The 17,894-nt window shown below is 31.4% G+C and overlaps 2 protein-coding genes across 6 annotated transcripts in view; one reads left to right on the forward strand and one right to left on the reverse strand.

The window, feature by feature from the left end:
- Window positions 1-94: 94 nt before the first annotated feature.
- Window positions 95-16,711, forward strand: LOC135125305 (centrosome-associated zinc finger protein Cp190). Of its 4 annotated transcripts, none has more exons than XM_064050782.1 (5): window positions 95-188; window positions 337-881; window positions 8,020-9,461; window positions 9,521-9,988; window positions 15,502-16,711. In XM_064050782.1, the coding sequence occupies exons 2-5, from the start codon at window positions 419-421 to the stop codon at window positions 16,582-16,584; spliced, it is 3,456 nt and encodes a 1,151-aa protein (XP_063906852.1). In that variant the 5' UTR covers window positions 95-188; window positions 337-418; the 3' UTR covers window positions 16,585-16,711. The 4 variants fall into 4 exon arrangements, with proteins under 4 accessions (XP_063906852.1, XP_063906851.1, XP_063906854.1 ...); XM_064050781.1 differs by having other exon boundaries at window positions 368-881; XM_064050784.1 differs by having other exon boundaries at window positions 96-188; window positions 368-881; window positions 15,514-16,711.
- A 4-nt stretch (window positions 16,712-16,715) lies between these two features.
- Window positions 16,716-17,894, reverse strand: part of Hr39 (Hormone receptor-like in 39) — a 63,755-nt gene continuing 62,576 nt past the window's right edge. For both annotated transcript variants that reach the window (XM_064050785.1, XM_064050787.1), the window contains exon 9: window positions 16,716-17,820. In XM_064050785.1, the coding sequence (XP_063906855.1) occupies window positions 17,731-17,820 (90 nt within the window). In that variant the 3' untranslated portion in view covers window positions 16,716-17,730. The remainder of the gene's footprint in view (window positions 17,821-17,894) is intronic.

Raw genomic sequence — 17,894 nt, forward strand, 5'->3', positions numbered from 1 at the left:
CAACCCCTTGTCTCCTTTCTTGTAAAAATTCTTTTAATTCCGCCGATTTTCCTCGCCCGAAATTCAAACTTGGCGCTGTTTTCCTCGCAACGACCGCGCCACCTACGAATACAAAGAAGTAGTAGCGTATCTCCAATATGTTTATGCGTCTGTAGAGATGGAGCTAATATTTTCAATATAAGGAAAAGGTCAGTAAATTTGAATTAAAAACATTAAAAAACCAACAATGCCAAGCCCGTCCGAGCGAAAACCGGCCGAAACCAGCCCCTCTTCACCGCACATAACCCCCTCAAGGTTCGCCTTCCCACAGTTGGCCTTTTCTTTTTCTTTTTTAAGCGTGAAGCTAGTGCTAAGTCGTGCTTTGCAGCCCCGACGAGGCGCCCCCATGTCTGTCCCCCCCGAGCTGAACTAGACTAGTATGAGGTTAGAAGCCAACATGGGCGACAACACGAAGCAAGTGCGAGTCGACAACTGGGGGATCTTCTTCCTCCAACGCCTGCAGATGTTCTTCAGCAAGACTGACTACTGCGACATGACGCTCCAGTTCGAGGGCAACGTCCAGCTGAAGGTGCATCGGCTGGTCATGAACGCCTGCACCGAGTACTTCCAGTACCTGGAGCAGACGTGCGGGTTGGACGAGAACGTGATCGTCATGCCGGCGGACCTGCAGGCCGACGTCATTGTCCCCATCGTCAATTTCATGTATACGGGGATGCTAGAGTTCCACTTGTCTATTTTTGATAAATTGTACAAAACTGCACAAATTATGAACATTACGATTTTGACGAAGCTGCTCGACGCGCAGAAGCAGCCGGTGGCGCCGGTGGTGAAGAGCGTGAAGAAGAAGCCCCCAGAGAGCCCCCACAACTTCGGTACAGCAGGTAATTTTTTAACCGGCGGTTTTAAAAATTTAACCTAACCTATACTGAACACGTTCAAGCTGTGACCTAATAACGAGTCACACTAAGGGTCACATTTGTTTATTAATTCCTGAGCGTGAGCTTGCCACTTTCGTGTTTTCTCGACGTATTATGACTTCTACAGTACGAAAAAAGTAGTCCCCCGTTTCCGTTATGTCTGTCGTATCAATTTTTATTACACAATCTCTGAAACTACTCCCAAAAAAATTGATGACGTCATCGCAAAATTTTGCTTAATAAATCCTCTCTCATTCATTAATTTATTAATTAAACCAAGAACGACTCACTACATTTGTTGATATAACAATTTTTCGTTTTTTCGCTTTCTTTCATTTTTTAATTTTTCCATTTTTAGATTTTTCAGTTTTTCCCGATCCTTTGATTTTCATTTTCTGGACTTTATATCGCAACTTTTCGTTTTTTCATTTCTTTTATGTTTTCAAAATTTCTTTCGATTTTATAATTTTTTGTTTATTCAATTTTTCAAATTTTCAGTCTTTGATTTTTCAATTCCTCGATTTTCCAAATTTTAAATTTTCTAATTTTGTCATTTTCGGATTACGCATCAGATTTTCCGATTTCTTTAATTTTCAATATTTCGATTTTACAATATTTAGTTTTCGGTTTTGCACGATTTTAAAGGTTATCAATTTTTGATCTTTCGATTTTTCGTTTTTTCATTTTTGATTTCTGGAATTTTCAATTTTTCAGTTTTTACATTCTTCGGTTTTTGGGCTTTTAAATCTTTATTTTTGGGTTTCCTGTATTTTCAATTTTTGCATTTTTCATTTTTTACACTCTTCAGTTTTTAGACTTCCAAATTTTTTAATTTTCCGGTTTCCCGAATTTTCAGTTTTTCAGTTTTTAGATTCTTCGATTTTTTAGGTTTTTTCCTTTTCGCCTTTTCATTTTTCAAATTTTTGATTTTTCGAATTTTCGATTTTTTGATATCTGGAGTTTCCATTTTCGATGCACGAATTTTCAATCTTTCTACTTTTCGTATTTTCGATTTTTGATTTTTTGATTTTTCCATTTTGCGTTTTTACATTCTTCAGTTTTTAGACTTTCAAGTTTTTAAATTTTCCGGTTTCCCGAATTTTTAGTTTTTCAGTTTTTTCTTTTTCAATTTTTCGAATTTTCGTTTTTTAGTTTTCGATTCTTCAAATATTTGATACACGGAATTTTTTATTTTTCGACATTAGATTTTTCGAATTTTCGATTTTTCTCATTTTCAATTTTCGAAATTTAGAAGTTTCTAATTTTCTGTTTTTTCATTTTCATTTTTAGATTTTCTAATTTTGTAATTTTTGGATTATCAGATTTTCCGATTTTCTTAATTTCAATATTTCGATTTTACAATATTTAGTTTTAGGTTTTGCACGATTTTAAAGGTTATCAATTTTTGATCTTTCGATTTTTCGTTTTTTCATTTTCGATTTTTCAATTTTACAATTTTTCTTTCAATTTTCTGCTTTTCGATTTTTCATTTCTCGAATTTTCAATTTTTCAGTTTTTACATTCTTCGGTTTTTGGACTTTTAAATATTTATTTTTGGGTTTCCCGGAATTTCAATTTTTGCATTCTTCAGTATTTCAAATTTTTTACTTTTCAGTTTTCAATTTTTAGATTTTTTGATTTTTCGAATTTTCGATTTTTTGATTTCTAGAGTTTCCCATTTTCGATGCACGAATTTTCAATCTTTCTTCTTTTCGTATTTTCGATTTTTGATTTTTAGATTTTTCCACTTTGCGTTTTTACATTCTTCAGTTTTTAGACTTTCAAGTTTTTAAATTTTCCGGTTTCCCGAATTTTTAGTTTTTCAGTTTTTTCTTTTTCAATTTTTCGAATTTTCGTTTTTTAGTTTTCGATTCTTCAAATATTTGATTCAGGGAATTTTTTATTTTTCGACATTAGATTTTTCGAATTTTCGATTTTTCTCATTTTCAATTTTCGAAATTTACAATTTTTTAATTTTCTGTTTTTTCATTTTCATTTTTAGATTTTCTAATTTTGTAATTTGTGGATTGTTTATCAGATTTTCCGATTTCTTTAATTTTCAATATTTCGATTTTACAATATTTAGTTTTCGGTTTTGCACGATTTTAAAGGTTACCAATTTTTGATCTTTCGATTTTTCGTTTTTTCATTTTCGATTTTTCAATTTTACAGTTTTTCTTTCAATTTTCTGCTTTTCGATTTTTCATTTCTCGAATTTTCAATTTTTCAGTTTTTACATTCTTCGGTTTTTGGACTTTTAAATCTTTATTTTTGGGTTTCCCCGATTTTCAATTTTTACATTCTTCAGTTTTTCAAATTTTTTACTTTTCGCCTTTTCATTTTTCGATTTTTCAATTTTTCATTTCCGTTTTTCAAATTTTTGATTTTTCGATTTTTTGATTTCTGGAGTTTCCCATTTTCGATGCACGAATTTTCACTCTTTCTACTTTTCGAATTTTCGATTTTTGATTTTTCGACTTTTCCATTCTTCAGTTTTTAGACTTTCAAATTTTTTTATTTTCCGGTTTCCCGAATTTTCAGTTTTTCAGTTTTTTTTCTTTTTCAGTTTTTCGAATTCTCGTTTTTTAGTTTTTGATTCTTCAAATATTTGATTCGGGGAATTTTTTATTTTTCGACATTAGATTTTTCGAATTTTCGATTTTTCTCATTTTCAATTTTCGAAATTTAGAATTTTCTAATTTTCTATTTTTTCAATTTCATTTTTAGATTTTCTAATTTTGTAATTTTTGGATTACTTATCAGATTTTCCGATTTCTTAATTTTCAATATTTCGAGTTTTCAATATTTAGTTTTCGGTTTTGCACGATTTTAAAGGTTATCAATTTTTGATCTTTCGATTTTTCGTTTTTCCATTTTTGATTTTTCAATTTTACAATTTTTCTTTCAATTTTCTGCTTTTCGATTTTTCATTTCTCGAATTTTCAATTTTTCAGTTTTTACATTCTTCGGTTTTTGGACTTTTAAATATTTATTTTTGGGTTTCCCGGATTTTCAATTTTTGCATTCTTCAGTTTTTCAAATTTTTTACTTTTCGGTTTTCAATTTTTAGATTCTTGGATTTTTTAGATTTTTTACTTTTCGCCTTTTCATTTTTCGATTTTTCAATTTTCCATTTTTCATTTTTTACATTCTTCGGTTTTTAGACTTCCAAATTTTTTAATTTTCCGGTTTCCCGAATTTTCAGTTTTTCATTTTTCTTTTTCAATTTTTCGAATTTTCGTTTTTTCAGTTTTCGAATTTTCGATTTTTCTCATTTTCAATTTTCGAAATTGAGAATTTTCTATTTTTTCATTTTCATTTTTAGATTTTCTGATTTTGTAATTTTTGGATCATTTATCAGAATTTCCGATTTCTTTAATTCTCAGTATTTCGATTATACAGTATTTAGTTTTTCGATTTTGCACGATTTTTAAGTTTCTCAATTTTTGATTTTTCAATTTTTCGTTTCTTCAAATTTTCAAGTTCTTGATTTCCAAGTTTTCTTTTTATACTTATTTACTTTTTCATTTTTGACTCGAAAATTTGAAGTCGGTGCTTGAATTTTTTTTCAATCTTTTTAGTTTTCGTTTTTTCGATTTTTGATTTCTCCAATTTTTCAATTTTTCAGTTTTTCATTTTTTTTCCTCTTCGGTTTTCAATTTTTACATTCTTCGATTTTTCAGTTTTTTTAATTTTCGGTTTTTCATTTCACGATTTTTTTTTTCCAATTTTCGACTTTCGATATTTCGTTTTTTTTTACATTTCGATTCTTGGAAACTTGGAATTATCGATTTTAGAATTTTTGATTTTTCCGTTTTTATATTTTTCGATTTCCCGGATTTTCAATTTATACATTCATCAGTTTTTCAAATTTTTTACTTTTCGGTTTTCAATTTTTACATTCTTGGATTTTCAGATTTTTTCCTTTTTTCGAGTTTCGATATTTCGTTTTTTCTAGATTTTAATTCTTGAAAATTTGGAATTATCGATTTTAGAATTTTTGATTTTTCGGTTTTTCAATTTTCAAATTTTTGTGTTTTTCGAATATTTGATAATTGAATTTTGATTTTTTATTATTCGGATTTTTGATTTCTTTTTTCAAATTTCAATTTTCAAAATTTTGTGTTTTTCGAATATTTGATAATTGAATTTTGATTTTTTATTATTCGGATTTTTGGTTTCTTTTTTGATTTTTCTATTTCTCAATTCTTCTAGTTTTCAAATTTTTGATTTTTCGACTTTATTTTTTTCTTTAGTTTTTGGACTTTTATTTTTTTATTTTCTGGTTTTCCGAAGTCTCAATTTTTCCATTCTTCGGTTTTTTCTTTTTCAATTTTTTAACTTTCCGATTTTTCGAATTTTGGTTTTTTTAATATTTGATTTTTAAAATTTTTGATTCATAGAATTTTTTATTTTTCGACATTAGATTTTGCGAATTTTTCGATTCTTCTCGTTTTCAATTTTCGAAATTTCGAATTTTCAATATTCTAGTTTTCTATTTTTTCATTTTCTAATTTTGCAACTTTTAGATTACTTATCAGATTTTCCGGTTTCTTTAATTTTCAATATTTCGATTTTACAATATTTAATTTGTTGATTGACGATTTTCAAGTTTCCCAATTTTTGATCTTTCAGTTTTTCATTTCTTCAATTTTTCAAGATCTTGATTTCCAAGTTTTCATTTTATACTTTTTCGTTTTTTAATTTTCGATTCTTCAATTTGACAATTTTGCAATTTTTCAATTTTTTTGATTTGAAACGTTGAAGTTAGGAAAAATTGAAAAATCGAAAAACTGAAAAAACGGAAAATTGCAAAATCGAAAAATTGAATATCGAAGGACTGAAAAAACCAAAAATTGAAACATTGAAAAACTATGAAAAACAAATTTTAGAAATTTGAAAAAAATTGGAATTGCAAAAAGAAGAAATTATAAATCGAAAAAAACAAAAATTGAAACATCGAAAAACTATGAAAAACAAATTTTAGAAATTTGAAATAAATTGGAATTGCAAAAAAAAAGAAATTATAAATCGAAAATTTGAACAAATTAAAAATGAAGAATCGAAAAACTGAAAAATTAAAAATCGAAAAATTGAAAAGTCATATACATGAAAAAGTTTTAAAATTCAATTCAAAAGAAAAGTTATAAAATCAGAAAATGAAATAACCGTAAAATTAAAAAAAAAATAAAGAAACAAAATCGGACCAAGAAATAGAAACATCCAAAATTAAAAAAAATCAAAAACTGACAAATTTAAAAATGCAAACTTGAGGAGTTGCGTACGTAAAATTAAAGAAATAAAAAATTCAAAGTTTATAAATCGAAAAATTGAAAAAATTGGAATTGCAAAAAAAAGAAATTATAAATCGAAAATTTGAAGAAATTAAAAATGAAGAATCGAAAAACTGAAAAATTAAAAATCGAAAAATTGAAAAGTCATATAAATGAAAAAGTTTTAAAATTCAATAGTTGGAAAATGGAAACATTCAAAAATCGGAAAATTAAAAAACCGAAAATTTTTAAAAATTATATTTAAAATGAAAACTAGAAAAATTTCAAATGAAAAATTGAAAACCAAAAAATTGGAAAATTTCATATCGAGAAAAAAGAAAAGTTATAAAATCGGAATATGAAAAAACCGTAAATTTAAAAAAAAAACAAAGAAACAAAATCGGACCAAGAAATAGAAACATCCAAAATAAAAAAAAAAAAATGAAAAACTGACAAATTTAAAAATGTAAACTTGAAGAGTTGCGTATGTTAAATTAAAGAAATAAAAAATTCAATGTTTATAAATCGAAAATTTGAAAAAATTGGAATTGCAAAAAAAGAAATTATATAAATCGAAAATTTGAAGAAATTAAAAATGAAGAATCGAAAAACTGAAAAATTAAAAATCGAAAAATTGAAAAGTCATATAAATGCAAAAGTTTTAAAATCCAATAGTTGGAAAATGGAAACATTCAAAAATCGGAAAATTGAAAAAGAGAAAATTTTAAAAAATTATATTTAAAATGAAAACTAGAAAAATTTCAAATGAAAAATTGACAACCAAAAAATTGGAAAATTTCATATCGAGAAAAAAGAAAAGTTATAAAATCAGAACATGAAATAACCGTAAAATTAAAAAAAAAAAAGAAACAAAATCGGACCAAGAAATAGAAACGTCCAAAATAAAAAAAAAAAAAATGAAAAACTAACAAATTTAAAAATGGAAACTTGAAGAGTTGCATACGTAAAATTAATGAAATAAAAAATTCAAAATTTATAAATCGAAAATTTGAAGAAATTAAAAATGAAGAATCGAAAAACTGAAAAATTAAAAATCGAAAAATTGAAAAATCATATAAATGAAAAAGTTTTAAAATTCAATGGTTGGAAAATGGAAACATTCAAAAATCGGAAAATTGAAAAAGCGAAAATTTTAAAAAATTATATCTAAAATGAAAACTAGAAAAATTTCAAATGAAAAATTGAAAACCAAAAAATTGGAAAATTTTATATCGAGAAAAAAGAAAAGTTATAAAATCAGAACATGAAATAACCGTAAAATTAAAAAAAAAAAGAAACAAAATCGGACTAAGAAATAGAAACATCCAAAATTAAAAAAATCAAAAACTGACAAATTTAAAAATGTAAACTTGAAGAGTTGCGTACTGAAAATTAAAGAAATAAAAAATTCAAAGTTTATAAATCGAAAAATTGAAAAAATTGGAATTGCAAAAAAAAGAAATTATAAATCGAAAATTTGAAGAAATTAAAAATTAAGAATGGAAAAACTGAAAAATTAAAAATCGAAAAATTGAAAAGTCATAAATGAAAAAGTTTTAAAATCCGATAGTTGGAAAATGGTAACATCAAAAAATCGTAAAATTGAAAAAGTGAAAATCTTCAAATTTTTTTATCTTTTTAAAACGAAAATTAGAAAAATTTCAAATCAAAAACTGAAAAACGAAAAATTCAAAAATCATAAAACAGAAAAAATCTACAATTGAAAAAACGACTAATAAGTCGAATAATTAAAAAAGGAACAAAAAAGAAAAATTCTATTTCTAATTTGTTGGGGGAAGTTATTAAAGAGTAGGCTTTCTATTTTTAAGTGAAAAAGTCCACGCCCAAGCCCCCCCACCACTCGGATCTACCGGCGCCCCTCCCCGGTCGCAAACTCCCCGTCTGGAAGCGCAAGAGCATCCCCGCTCCGTCGCCCTCCCACTCGCACAGCGTCTCCCAACTGAGCTACTCGGAACCCAAGTGGGCCCCGCCCCCCGACCCCCTCTCCATCCCCGACAACACGCCCAAGCCAACCCGCTTCGAGTGGCCCGACGACGACCTGCCCCCGCTCAACCCCATGGACACCAGCTTCGAAGAAATCTCGTACACCAGCAAGCCCCTCCTCACCCAGGAGGAGGAGCAACGCGCCACCACCTCCTTCGACGACCTCAGGCACATACCCAACGCCAACCGGGCCGCGATCCCGGCGAAGAAGCTCGGCAGCCCCAGTCTAGACATGGAGGAACTCAAGAACTACGTCAAGGAGCAGAAAATCAGGTCGGGCTTGAGCCAAGACGCGGACTTGGACGACGTGGAGATGCCGGAACTCGGCAAGAGGAAGATGCCGGAGCAGAAGAAAGGAGGGGTGGTGAAGAAGGTGAGGTTCGACGAGCCCGAGAACAAACAAACGACGATTAGCATCGCCACGGAGGGGAAAAGTGCCGGGGAGCTGAATCACGAGAAAATCGTGACAGAGATTCTAAAAAAGTACCCACAACTAGTGAAAAAGAATAAAAACATTCGGTTGAAGATCATGGCGAAGAATAAGTCGCCGGAGGTGGCGAAGGTGGAGAGGGCGCCGAGGTTGAAGGTCACCGAAATCCAGAAGGTGGAGTCGCCGAAGCCCGTGAAGAACCGCGAGGCGGAGGCGAGGCCCGAAAACAAGGCTCCGTGGATGTGCGACCGGTGCAGCACCGACGACGAGCCCGTCGAGTTCGTCCTCTACTACTTGTACCGCAAACACATGACGGACGTCCACAACGAAAAGTTCGATCCGAAGTTGTGCAAGTACTGCGGTCACAGATGCAACAAGCAGAACCTGCTGATGTATCACTTGTACACGAAACACGGGATGAAGCCGCCCCCCGGGTACAACTTCCCCAAGTGCGACCAGTGCCCTTTCATCGCCCTTTCCTCCAACATACTCACGAAACACAAATTACGTCACGGCAAAAACGAGATCCAGTGTATGGAGTGTAAGCTGGCGTTCACGTCGCAGACGACCTTGACGAGTCACATACAGATCACGGGTCACACGGGGAAGTCGAACAAGAGCAACTACGATTGCCAGTACTGTACGAAGCGGTTCCAATCCGGGGTTAACTTGTTCTCGCACGTGAGGGGGCAGCACAAGAGCGAAGCCATGAGGGACGGGATTGTGAGCATAGACGAGATGGACTACATGGAGGAGCTCGACGACGACGAGGCGGTCAAAGACGAGTACATTCTCCCCGAAATCATCTCCGACCCCGAACCGCAAGGCTCGAAAAAAGTAATAACCGACTGCGCCACTTTCGCGTCACTCTACTACAATTTTTTTATTTTTCGTAGGTGAACATTTTATCGAATGTGAAGGTTCAAGAGCGCCAAGAACACACCCGACAGCTCACTCTAGAACCGAGTTCGGAAGCCGAAGCGTTGAATAATGTGGCTACTGGGATAGCGACGAGTCTGGGGTTGGTCGACATCGTCGTTTTGAATGATAGTCAGCAGATATTTTTGCAACCGAATCAGCAGACGTTCAGCGACCAAAACGAACAGCCCGAGTTTATTTTGCCGGAATTGTCGGGGCGCGACTCGTTCACGACGACTCAGAACGAGGTTATTACGACTGATGGGGTGATAACGCAGTCGATGTTGTCTTCGGGCGATATCGGTTCGACTGACGAGTTGGTGATGGTGTTGACGGACCACGACTACGGGGATAATCAGGAGGAGGTTAATAACGACAATTCGAATATCGTGGTGTTGTATAGTCATCCGGTGGATGGGCAGCAGGAGCAGTTCATCACGTCACAGGTAAATTTTTTGACAGTACGAAAAAATAGGTCCCTGTTTCTGTCACTCGTCTGTTACTAGTTTATTGTAGTAAATGTTGTTTAAGTTGTGGTTTATGAATCCGTGTTGAGTGTTTGTCCTAGACATCCAGGTTTTTGGAAAAAAAAACAAAATTGTATAACAGCATTTTCCAAATTAACTTTGAAACTGCAAAATCGTGTTTCAAGGTAATCGGAAGGTACTTAAATCGTTAATCAAAATTTTTAGTTTAAATTTTACAGAATTTCATTACTCCTCTATGTGTGATTCATGAATCCGTCTTGACTTTTTACCCTAGAAAGTCCAGATTTTTGAGGAAAAAATCAAAGTTGTATAACATTTTGCAGAACCTAGTGCTTTGAAATCGTGAACGCTTTAAGGTTATACATTTAAGTTTAACATTTGATTCACCGAATTTTCGATTTTTGAAATTTCCGATTTGTTAATTTTTTGAAACTCGAATTTTCATCTTTTGTACTTCGATTTTTCAATTTTTTTAATTTCGATGTCCCAATTTTTCAATTATTCCATTCTTGGGTTTTTCGAATTTTCAAATTTTACGTTTTTCAGGTTTTGGACTTTTTTTATTTTGCGCTTTCCCTAATTTTCATTTTTTTGTGTTCTTCAGTTTTTCGATTTTTCAAACTTTCTACTTTTCGTTTCTTAGATTTTTCAATTTTTCATTTTTTTAGTTTTCGCTTTTTCATTTTTCGATTTTTCCTTTTTTTCCATTTTTCGATTTTCGATATTTCGTTTTTTTCTACACTTCGATTTTTGGAATTGTCGATTTCAGAATTTTTTATTTTTCAGTTTTTCGATTTTAAATTTTCGAATTTTCCATTTTTTTTACATTTCGATTCTTCAGCTTCTCATTTTTGAAATTTTTATTTATTTAGTTTTCGATGTTTTGAATTTTCGATTTTTCGGATTTTCAATTTTCGAAATTTCGATTTTTTTTTAATTCCGATTTCTCGATTTTTCAATGTATGTATTCCGTTTTTAGAATTTGCGATTTTTCGACTTCGAATATTTAATTTTTTCTAGCTTTCGATTCTTGGATTCTTCAATATCTCGATTTTCGAATTTTTGATTTTTTGGTTTTTCGAAAATTTAATTCATCGAATTTTAGATTTTTGAATATTCGAATATTTGATTTTTTGGTTTTTCAAAAATTTGATTAATCGAATTTTAGATTTTTAAATATTCGAATTTTCAATTTGTTTCCTTTTCGATTTTCCAATTCTTCTATTTTTCAAATTTTCGATTTTTGATGCTCGAAATTTCAATCTTTGAATTTTTTGATTTTTCGAATTTTCAATTTTTACATTTTCCGGTTTTTAGACTTTTATTTTTCGGTTTCACTAATTTTCAATCTTTTTTGTATTCTTCGACTTTTTTATTTTTCAATTTTTATTACTTTTCGTTTTTTTTTTAGTTTTTGATTTTTCAAATTATCCATTTTTTATTTTTATGGACTTTTAGATCTTTTTGCTTTACCGGATTTTCAGTTATTGCAATCTTTTCAATTTTTTGACTTTTCGAATTTTCAATTTTTACATTTTTCAGTTTTTAGACTTTTATTTTTGGTTTCCCTAATTTTCAATCTTTTTTGTACTCTTCGGTTTTTTGGTTTTTCAATTTTTTTTCCTTTCGTTTTTTCAAGTTTTGATTTTTCGAATTTTCCATTTTTAATTTTTTTGGACTTTTAAATCTTTTCGCTTTACCGGCTTTTCAGTTTTTCAAATTTTTTACTTTTCGGTTTTTAGTTTTTACATCCTCCGATTTTTCGATTTTTCAATATTTTTTACTTGTCACTTTTTCATTTCTCGATTTTTCCTTTTTTTTCATTTTTCGATACTATTTCGTTTTTTTCTATACTTGGATTCTTGGAATTGTCGATTTCAGAATTTTTGATTTTTCGGTTTTTCGATTTTAAATTTTGGAATTTTCCATTTTACATTTTGATTCTTCAGCTTCTCATTTTTCAAATTTTTGTTTTTTCAGTTTTCGAAGTTTTGAATTTTCGATTTTTCGGATTTTCAGTTTTCGAAATTTCGATTTTTTTTCAATTCCGATTTCTCGATTTTTCAATAATGTATTCCATTTTTCGACTTTCCGTTTTTAGAATTTGTGATTTTTCGACTTCCGATATTTCATTTTTTCTAGATCGATTCTTGAATTTTTCAATATCTCATTTTCGAATTTTTGATTTTTCGAATTTTCAATTTTTACATTTTCCAGTTTTTAGACTTGTATTTTTCGGTTTCCCTAATTTTCAATATTCTTTGTATCTTCGGTTTTTTTATTTTTCAATTTTTTTCTTTTCGTTTTTTCAATTTTTGATTTTTCGAATTTTCCATTTTTTATTTTTTTAGACTTTTAAATCTTCGCTTTACCGGATTTTCAGTTTTTTGCATTCTTTAGTTTTTCAAATTTTTGTTTTTCCCATTTTTACAAATTTCGATTCAATTTTTTTAATTTCGATGTCCCAATTTTTCAATTATTCCATTTTTGGATTTTTCGAATTTTCAAATTTTACGTTTTACAGATTTTAGACTTTTAATTTTTTTCTTTTGAGCTTTCCCTAATTTTCATTTTTTTGCGCTCTTCAGTTTTTCGATTTTTCAATCTTTCTACTTTTCGTTTCTTAGATTTTTCGAATTTTCAATTTTTACATTCTTCGGTTTTTGGACTTTTAAATTTTTATTTTTCGGTTTCCCGAATTTTCAATTTTTTGTTTTTTCATTTTTTGACTTTGGATATTTCGTTTTTTTCTACACTTCGATTCTTGGAATTGTCGATTTCAGAATTTTTGTTTTTTCTGTTTTCGATTTTTCGGGTTCTGTATTTTCGAAATTTTTGGTTTTTCGAATATTTGATTCATCGAATTTTTGATTTTTCAATATTTCCTTTTCGAATTTCCAATTCTTCTATTTTTCAAATTTTAGATTTTTGTTGCTCAAATTTTCAATCTTTCAATTTTTTGATTTTTCAAATTTTCAATTTTTACAATTTTCAGTTTTTAGACTTTTATTTTTCCGTTTCCATAATTTTCAATCTTTATTTATTCTTCGGTTTTTTGATTTTTCGAATTATCCATTTTTTGTTTTATTTTTTTCTTCAGTTTTTGAACTTTTAAGTCTTTTCGCTCTACCGAATTTTCAGTTTTTGCATTCTTCAGTTTTTCAATTTTTTTACGTGTCGCTTTTTCGTTTCGCGATTTTTCCTTTTTTTCCATTTTTCGACTTTCGATATTTATTTTTTTTTCAACATTTCAATTTTTGGAAATTTAGATTTGTCGATTTTAGAATTTTTGATTTTTCGGTCCGAATATTTTATCATTGTATTTAGATTTTTCAATATTCGAATTTTTAATTTGTTTCATTTTTAATTTCTACTTTTCGTATTTTCGACATTCTTCCATTTTTTGAGTTTTGTATTTTTCCCATTTCATTTCTCGATTTTCATTTTTTCCATTTTTTGACATTTCGATTTACCGCTTTTAAATTTTTTAATTTTTGGTTTTTAATTTTTTTTTACTTTTCGATTTATTAATTTCCCGAATTGTCTTTCTGATTTTCATTGCTCGAATTTTCAATTTTTACGTTCTTCAACTTTTAAACTTTAATGTATGGTTTCCCGAATTTTTAATTTTTCCATTCTTAAGTTTTTTATTTTTCAATTTTTCAACTTTCCAATTGTTTGCTTTTTTTTTCGATTTTTCAAATATTTAATTCATCGAATTTTTGATTTTTCAATCTTGGATTTTTCGAAATTTTGATTTCCCGAGTTTTCGATTTTCGTTACTCGAATTTTCAAATTTTCAGTTCTCGAAATTTCGATTTTTTATATTTCGTTTTTTCTACATTTCGATTCTTACATTTTTCGAAACCTCAATTTTCGAATTTTTGATTTTTCGGTTTCCCGAATTTTCAATTTTTGCATTCTCAATTTTTCAATTTTTTGCTTTTCGCTTTTTCATTTTTAGATTTTAATTTTTTCCAATTGTCAACGTTTCGATTTTTCGCTTTTAGATTTTTCAATTTTTCGACTTTCGATATTTCGGTTTTTTTTACATTTCGATTCTTGGAAATTTGGAATTGTCGATTTTAGAATTTTTGAATATAAGGTTTTTGGAATATTTGATTCATGGAATTTTCATTTTTCAATGTTCGAATTTTTAAATTATTTCCTTCGATTTTTGAATTTTTGGTTTTTAATTTTTTTTTTACTTTTCGATTTTTTGATTTCTGGAATTTCCGATTTTCAGTGCTCGAATTTTCACTCTACTTTTCGTATTTTAGATTTTAATTTTTTGAATTTTTCATTTTTAAATTTTTATGTTCTCCAGTTTTTAGACTTTTTAATTTTTTTACTTTTCAATTTTACCATTCTTCAGTTTTTCGTTCCTCGAATTTTCAATTTTCAATTTTTCTAATTTTCGTTCCTTCGATTTTATGATTTTTAGAATTTTTAATTTTCAGTTTTAACGTTTTCAGTTTTTAAACTTTATTTTTTTTTGTTTTACGCTTTCCCGAATTTTTAATTTTTCCACTGTTCAGTTTTTCTATTTTGCAATTTTTCAAATACTTGATTCATCGAATTTTTTATTTTTCGACCTTGGATTTTTCGAAATTTCGATTTTTCTCATTTTCAATTTTTCAAATTTCGAATTTTCGTTTTTCAAATTTTCGATTTTGTCAATTTCAATTTCCCGATTTTTGATTTTTTCTATTTTTCGACTTTTCGATTTTAGAATTTGTGATTTTTCGACTTTCGATATTTTGTTTGTTGGATTTTTGGAAATCGCGATTTTAGAATTTTTACAATTTTTTTGGTTTTTCGTTTTCCAATTTTTAGATTCCAGAATTTTCGGTTTTCCGATTTTTCGGTATTCAAATTTTCCATTTGTTTCCTTTTGGATTTTTCGACTTTTTTACTTCCCTATATTTTGATTTCCCGAGTTTTCGATTTTCGATATTAAAAGTATCCAATTATTAGACTTCCGATATTTCGTTTCTTGGATTTTTCGAAATCTCGATTTTCGAATTTTTAATTTTTTGGTTTTTAGATTCTAGAATTTTCGATTTTCCAAGCTTTCAATTTTCAATTCTTCCATCCTCAGTTTTTCGATTTTTCAACTTTATTTCTTGATATTTTGATTTCCGGAGTTTTCTATTTTCGTTACTCAAATTTTCAATTTTTTAATTTTTCAACGTTTTGATTTTAGAATTTTTTTTTTTTTTTGAATCGATTTTCGATTTGTTTCCTTTTCCATGTCCCGATTTTTTACTTTTTCATTCTTCAATTCTTGGACTTTTAAATTTTGTCATTATTTAGTTTTTCGATTTTCAACTGTTTTTTTTCGATTTGCGACCTTTCGATAAAATCACAACCAAATTTTATAATTTTTCAAAAAAGCGGGCTTTATTACTTCACGGGCGAGGGAACTTCTATCGAAATAACCTACCACTTTTTTTCACAATAAATTGGAGCTATTTTCGCAGGACAACATCATGGTGAACTCCCAAGGCATGCTCGAAATCCGCAACGGCGCCACAATCACCTCCACGGCCAGCCAAGTCGTGATGAACCCCCAGGATACTCACATCGAGTCAATCGAGATGATCCAGCGCGAGATCGAAAACCACCAGGAATTAAAACAGGAGTCTCTCTACGACGAAGAGAGCAAACCGGAAGTCCAGAAGGAGGAGCCGGCGAAAGAACCCGAAGCGCCGCCCGCGCGCGCCGACGCGATAATCGAGAGTTTAACGCAGGGCGAGCAGCTGGAGTTCACGTCGCCTTTAGTGCCTGCGGAGGAAACCGCCCCACAGGAGGCGGCGGAGCCGGCGGTGGTGGAGAGTCAAGAAGAGGCGCCACCGGCTGAAGAAGCGCCTGAAGAAACACCTGAGCAGACACCTGAAGAGACACCTGAAGAAACACCTGAAGAAACACCTGAAGAGATACCTGAAGAGACGCCTGAAGAACCCGAAAAGGTGGACGAAGTCGAGACTACGAAGGCGGAAGAGGCGGAGTTAACGGAAGTGGGGGAGGTGCTTGCACCTGAGGCGGAGCCGGAGCCTGCGGCTCCGCCTCCCGTGGAAGAAAAGCGAGAAGCGTCCCCCCTTCGGGAGGAATATCGGGAGGAAATCCCGGAGTCGAGCTTGGTGGAATTCCAGGACGAAGCGGAACCCCAGCAACCCCAACCGGAGAAAACTGACGAAGAAATTGAGGAAGCGAGCAAGGTGGTTGCAGAGGAGGACGAAACGAAGGAAAAGGAGGATAAGGAGGTCGAGGAGGAGTTGGGGGACGACGAGAAGACGAGGGAGGAGGTGGCCGGCGAGCCCGAGTTGTCGCAGAGCGACACCTCCACTAGTCAGTACAATGATGAGAATTCTCAGTCTTCGCAAGACTCGCACCAGAAGACCATCTCGACGAAGATCTCCATTCTGGACGACTGGGAGGACACGGATTCGCAGCAGTCGGACCAGAAGGAGAAGGCGAAGGCGGCGGGGGAGACGGTGCACAAGTTGATGGACGACTGGGAGGAGGAGGACGAGGACGAGAGGAAAGAATGATTGTGATTGGTGTAAATAATAAATTTATCGCTGTAGGCTGACTAGGTTTTAGATTGTCTAACGAATACATCATTCTGTGCTTACAACTTTAGTTAAAATTTATTTACAATATATTAATGAATGAAAACGACTTGTTTTGATGTAATGTATATTTAAATATTTCAATACAAAATTGTTTTTGTATAAATTGCTAGTAAATGACAAGTACAAAAAGTATTAGGGCTAATACTGCATTGTATGCAGGCATGGAAGGCCTCCCCTAAGTCTTATGTTTTTTCTTTTTTTTTTTTTAATATTGACACTGGTACAGATGATCATGCAGCGAAAATCGTGCATTAAAATTTTCCACAACTTTAAAAGTCAACGCCAACAATAAATAACAAGTTGCGTCCGAATAAATAAATAAAACAATTTTTAATAGAGTGCGTAACGAAAGACAAATTTAAAGTGTTGGCACTACAAAAATATTTTTATTTTTTATTTTTTTTTTGAATAAATAAAAAAGACTATTTACAACAATAGTCTTGTCCACGAGCGCAACGCATACCGTAATTCGTAACGTGACGTCAAGGATGGCTAATCTAATTGTTCATGATTGCGCATGCGTTACGCTGAGTACGTTACGTTACGTGCAAAGCAGTTTGACCGCTTGAAATCAACACGCCATTGGAATGGAACAGTAGGGCTTTCATGCTCCATCATCGAGTGACCCGTGTAAACGTGAAAACGTGACTCGATTGGCCACTCGATGACCAATCACGAAGCGCTATACAATCGATTGCAAAAACTATGCCCGACTCGTATTAGATACTTTGAGCACGCCTTACTAAAATAACTGTTAGAAAAATTCGTCAACGTTTCGGCACAATAAATAGCCTCAGATAATATATAATAAAAAATATCAAAATAGAAACTTAATTTAAAAATATATATACAATTCCGTCAAACCTAACCTTAAAATTTCCGCATGTCTGTACAGAGCTGCAACTCAAACTATAACTATGTCAGTTTCAATATCAGACATGCTGGAAACGTGAATCGAGTGTCCAGCACGTTACTAAGTACGTAAAATTCCACTTAAAGCTAAGAGTAATAAGCAATACTGTCTGTAAGTATGACCCCGCCACCAAAGCTAATAAGGCACATCTAGTGATCCCCTCGGAGGAGCTCCATCAACAGGTTGAAGCTCGGCCCGTCGCCGTCCTTCGACTTGATCGTCAACATCTCCTTCCCCACCTGAAATTCCACCACAGTCAAACACTGATATTCACACTATACCGGGTGTCTGGAAAATCGCTACGCTCTTTGTT

Source organism: Zophobas morio, unplaced genomic scaffold, assembly GCF_036711695.1.
Source record: "Zophobas morio isolate AGI-343-1 ecotype UQ-CSIRO unplaced genomic scaffold, CSIRO_AGI_Zmor_V1 ptg000008l, whole genome shotgun sequence".
Classification (NCBI taxonomy): domain Eukaryota; kingdom Metazoa; phylum Arthropoda; class Insecta; order Coleoptera; family Tenebrionidae; genus Zophobas; species Zophobas morio.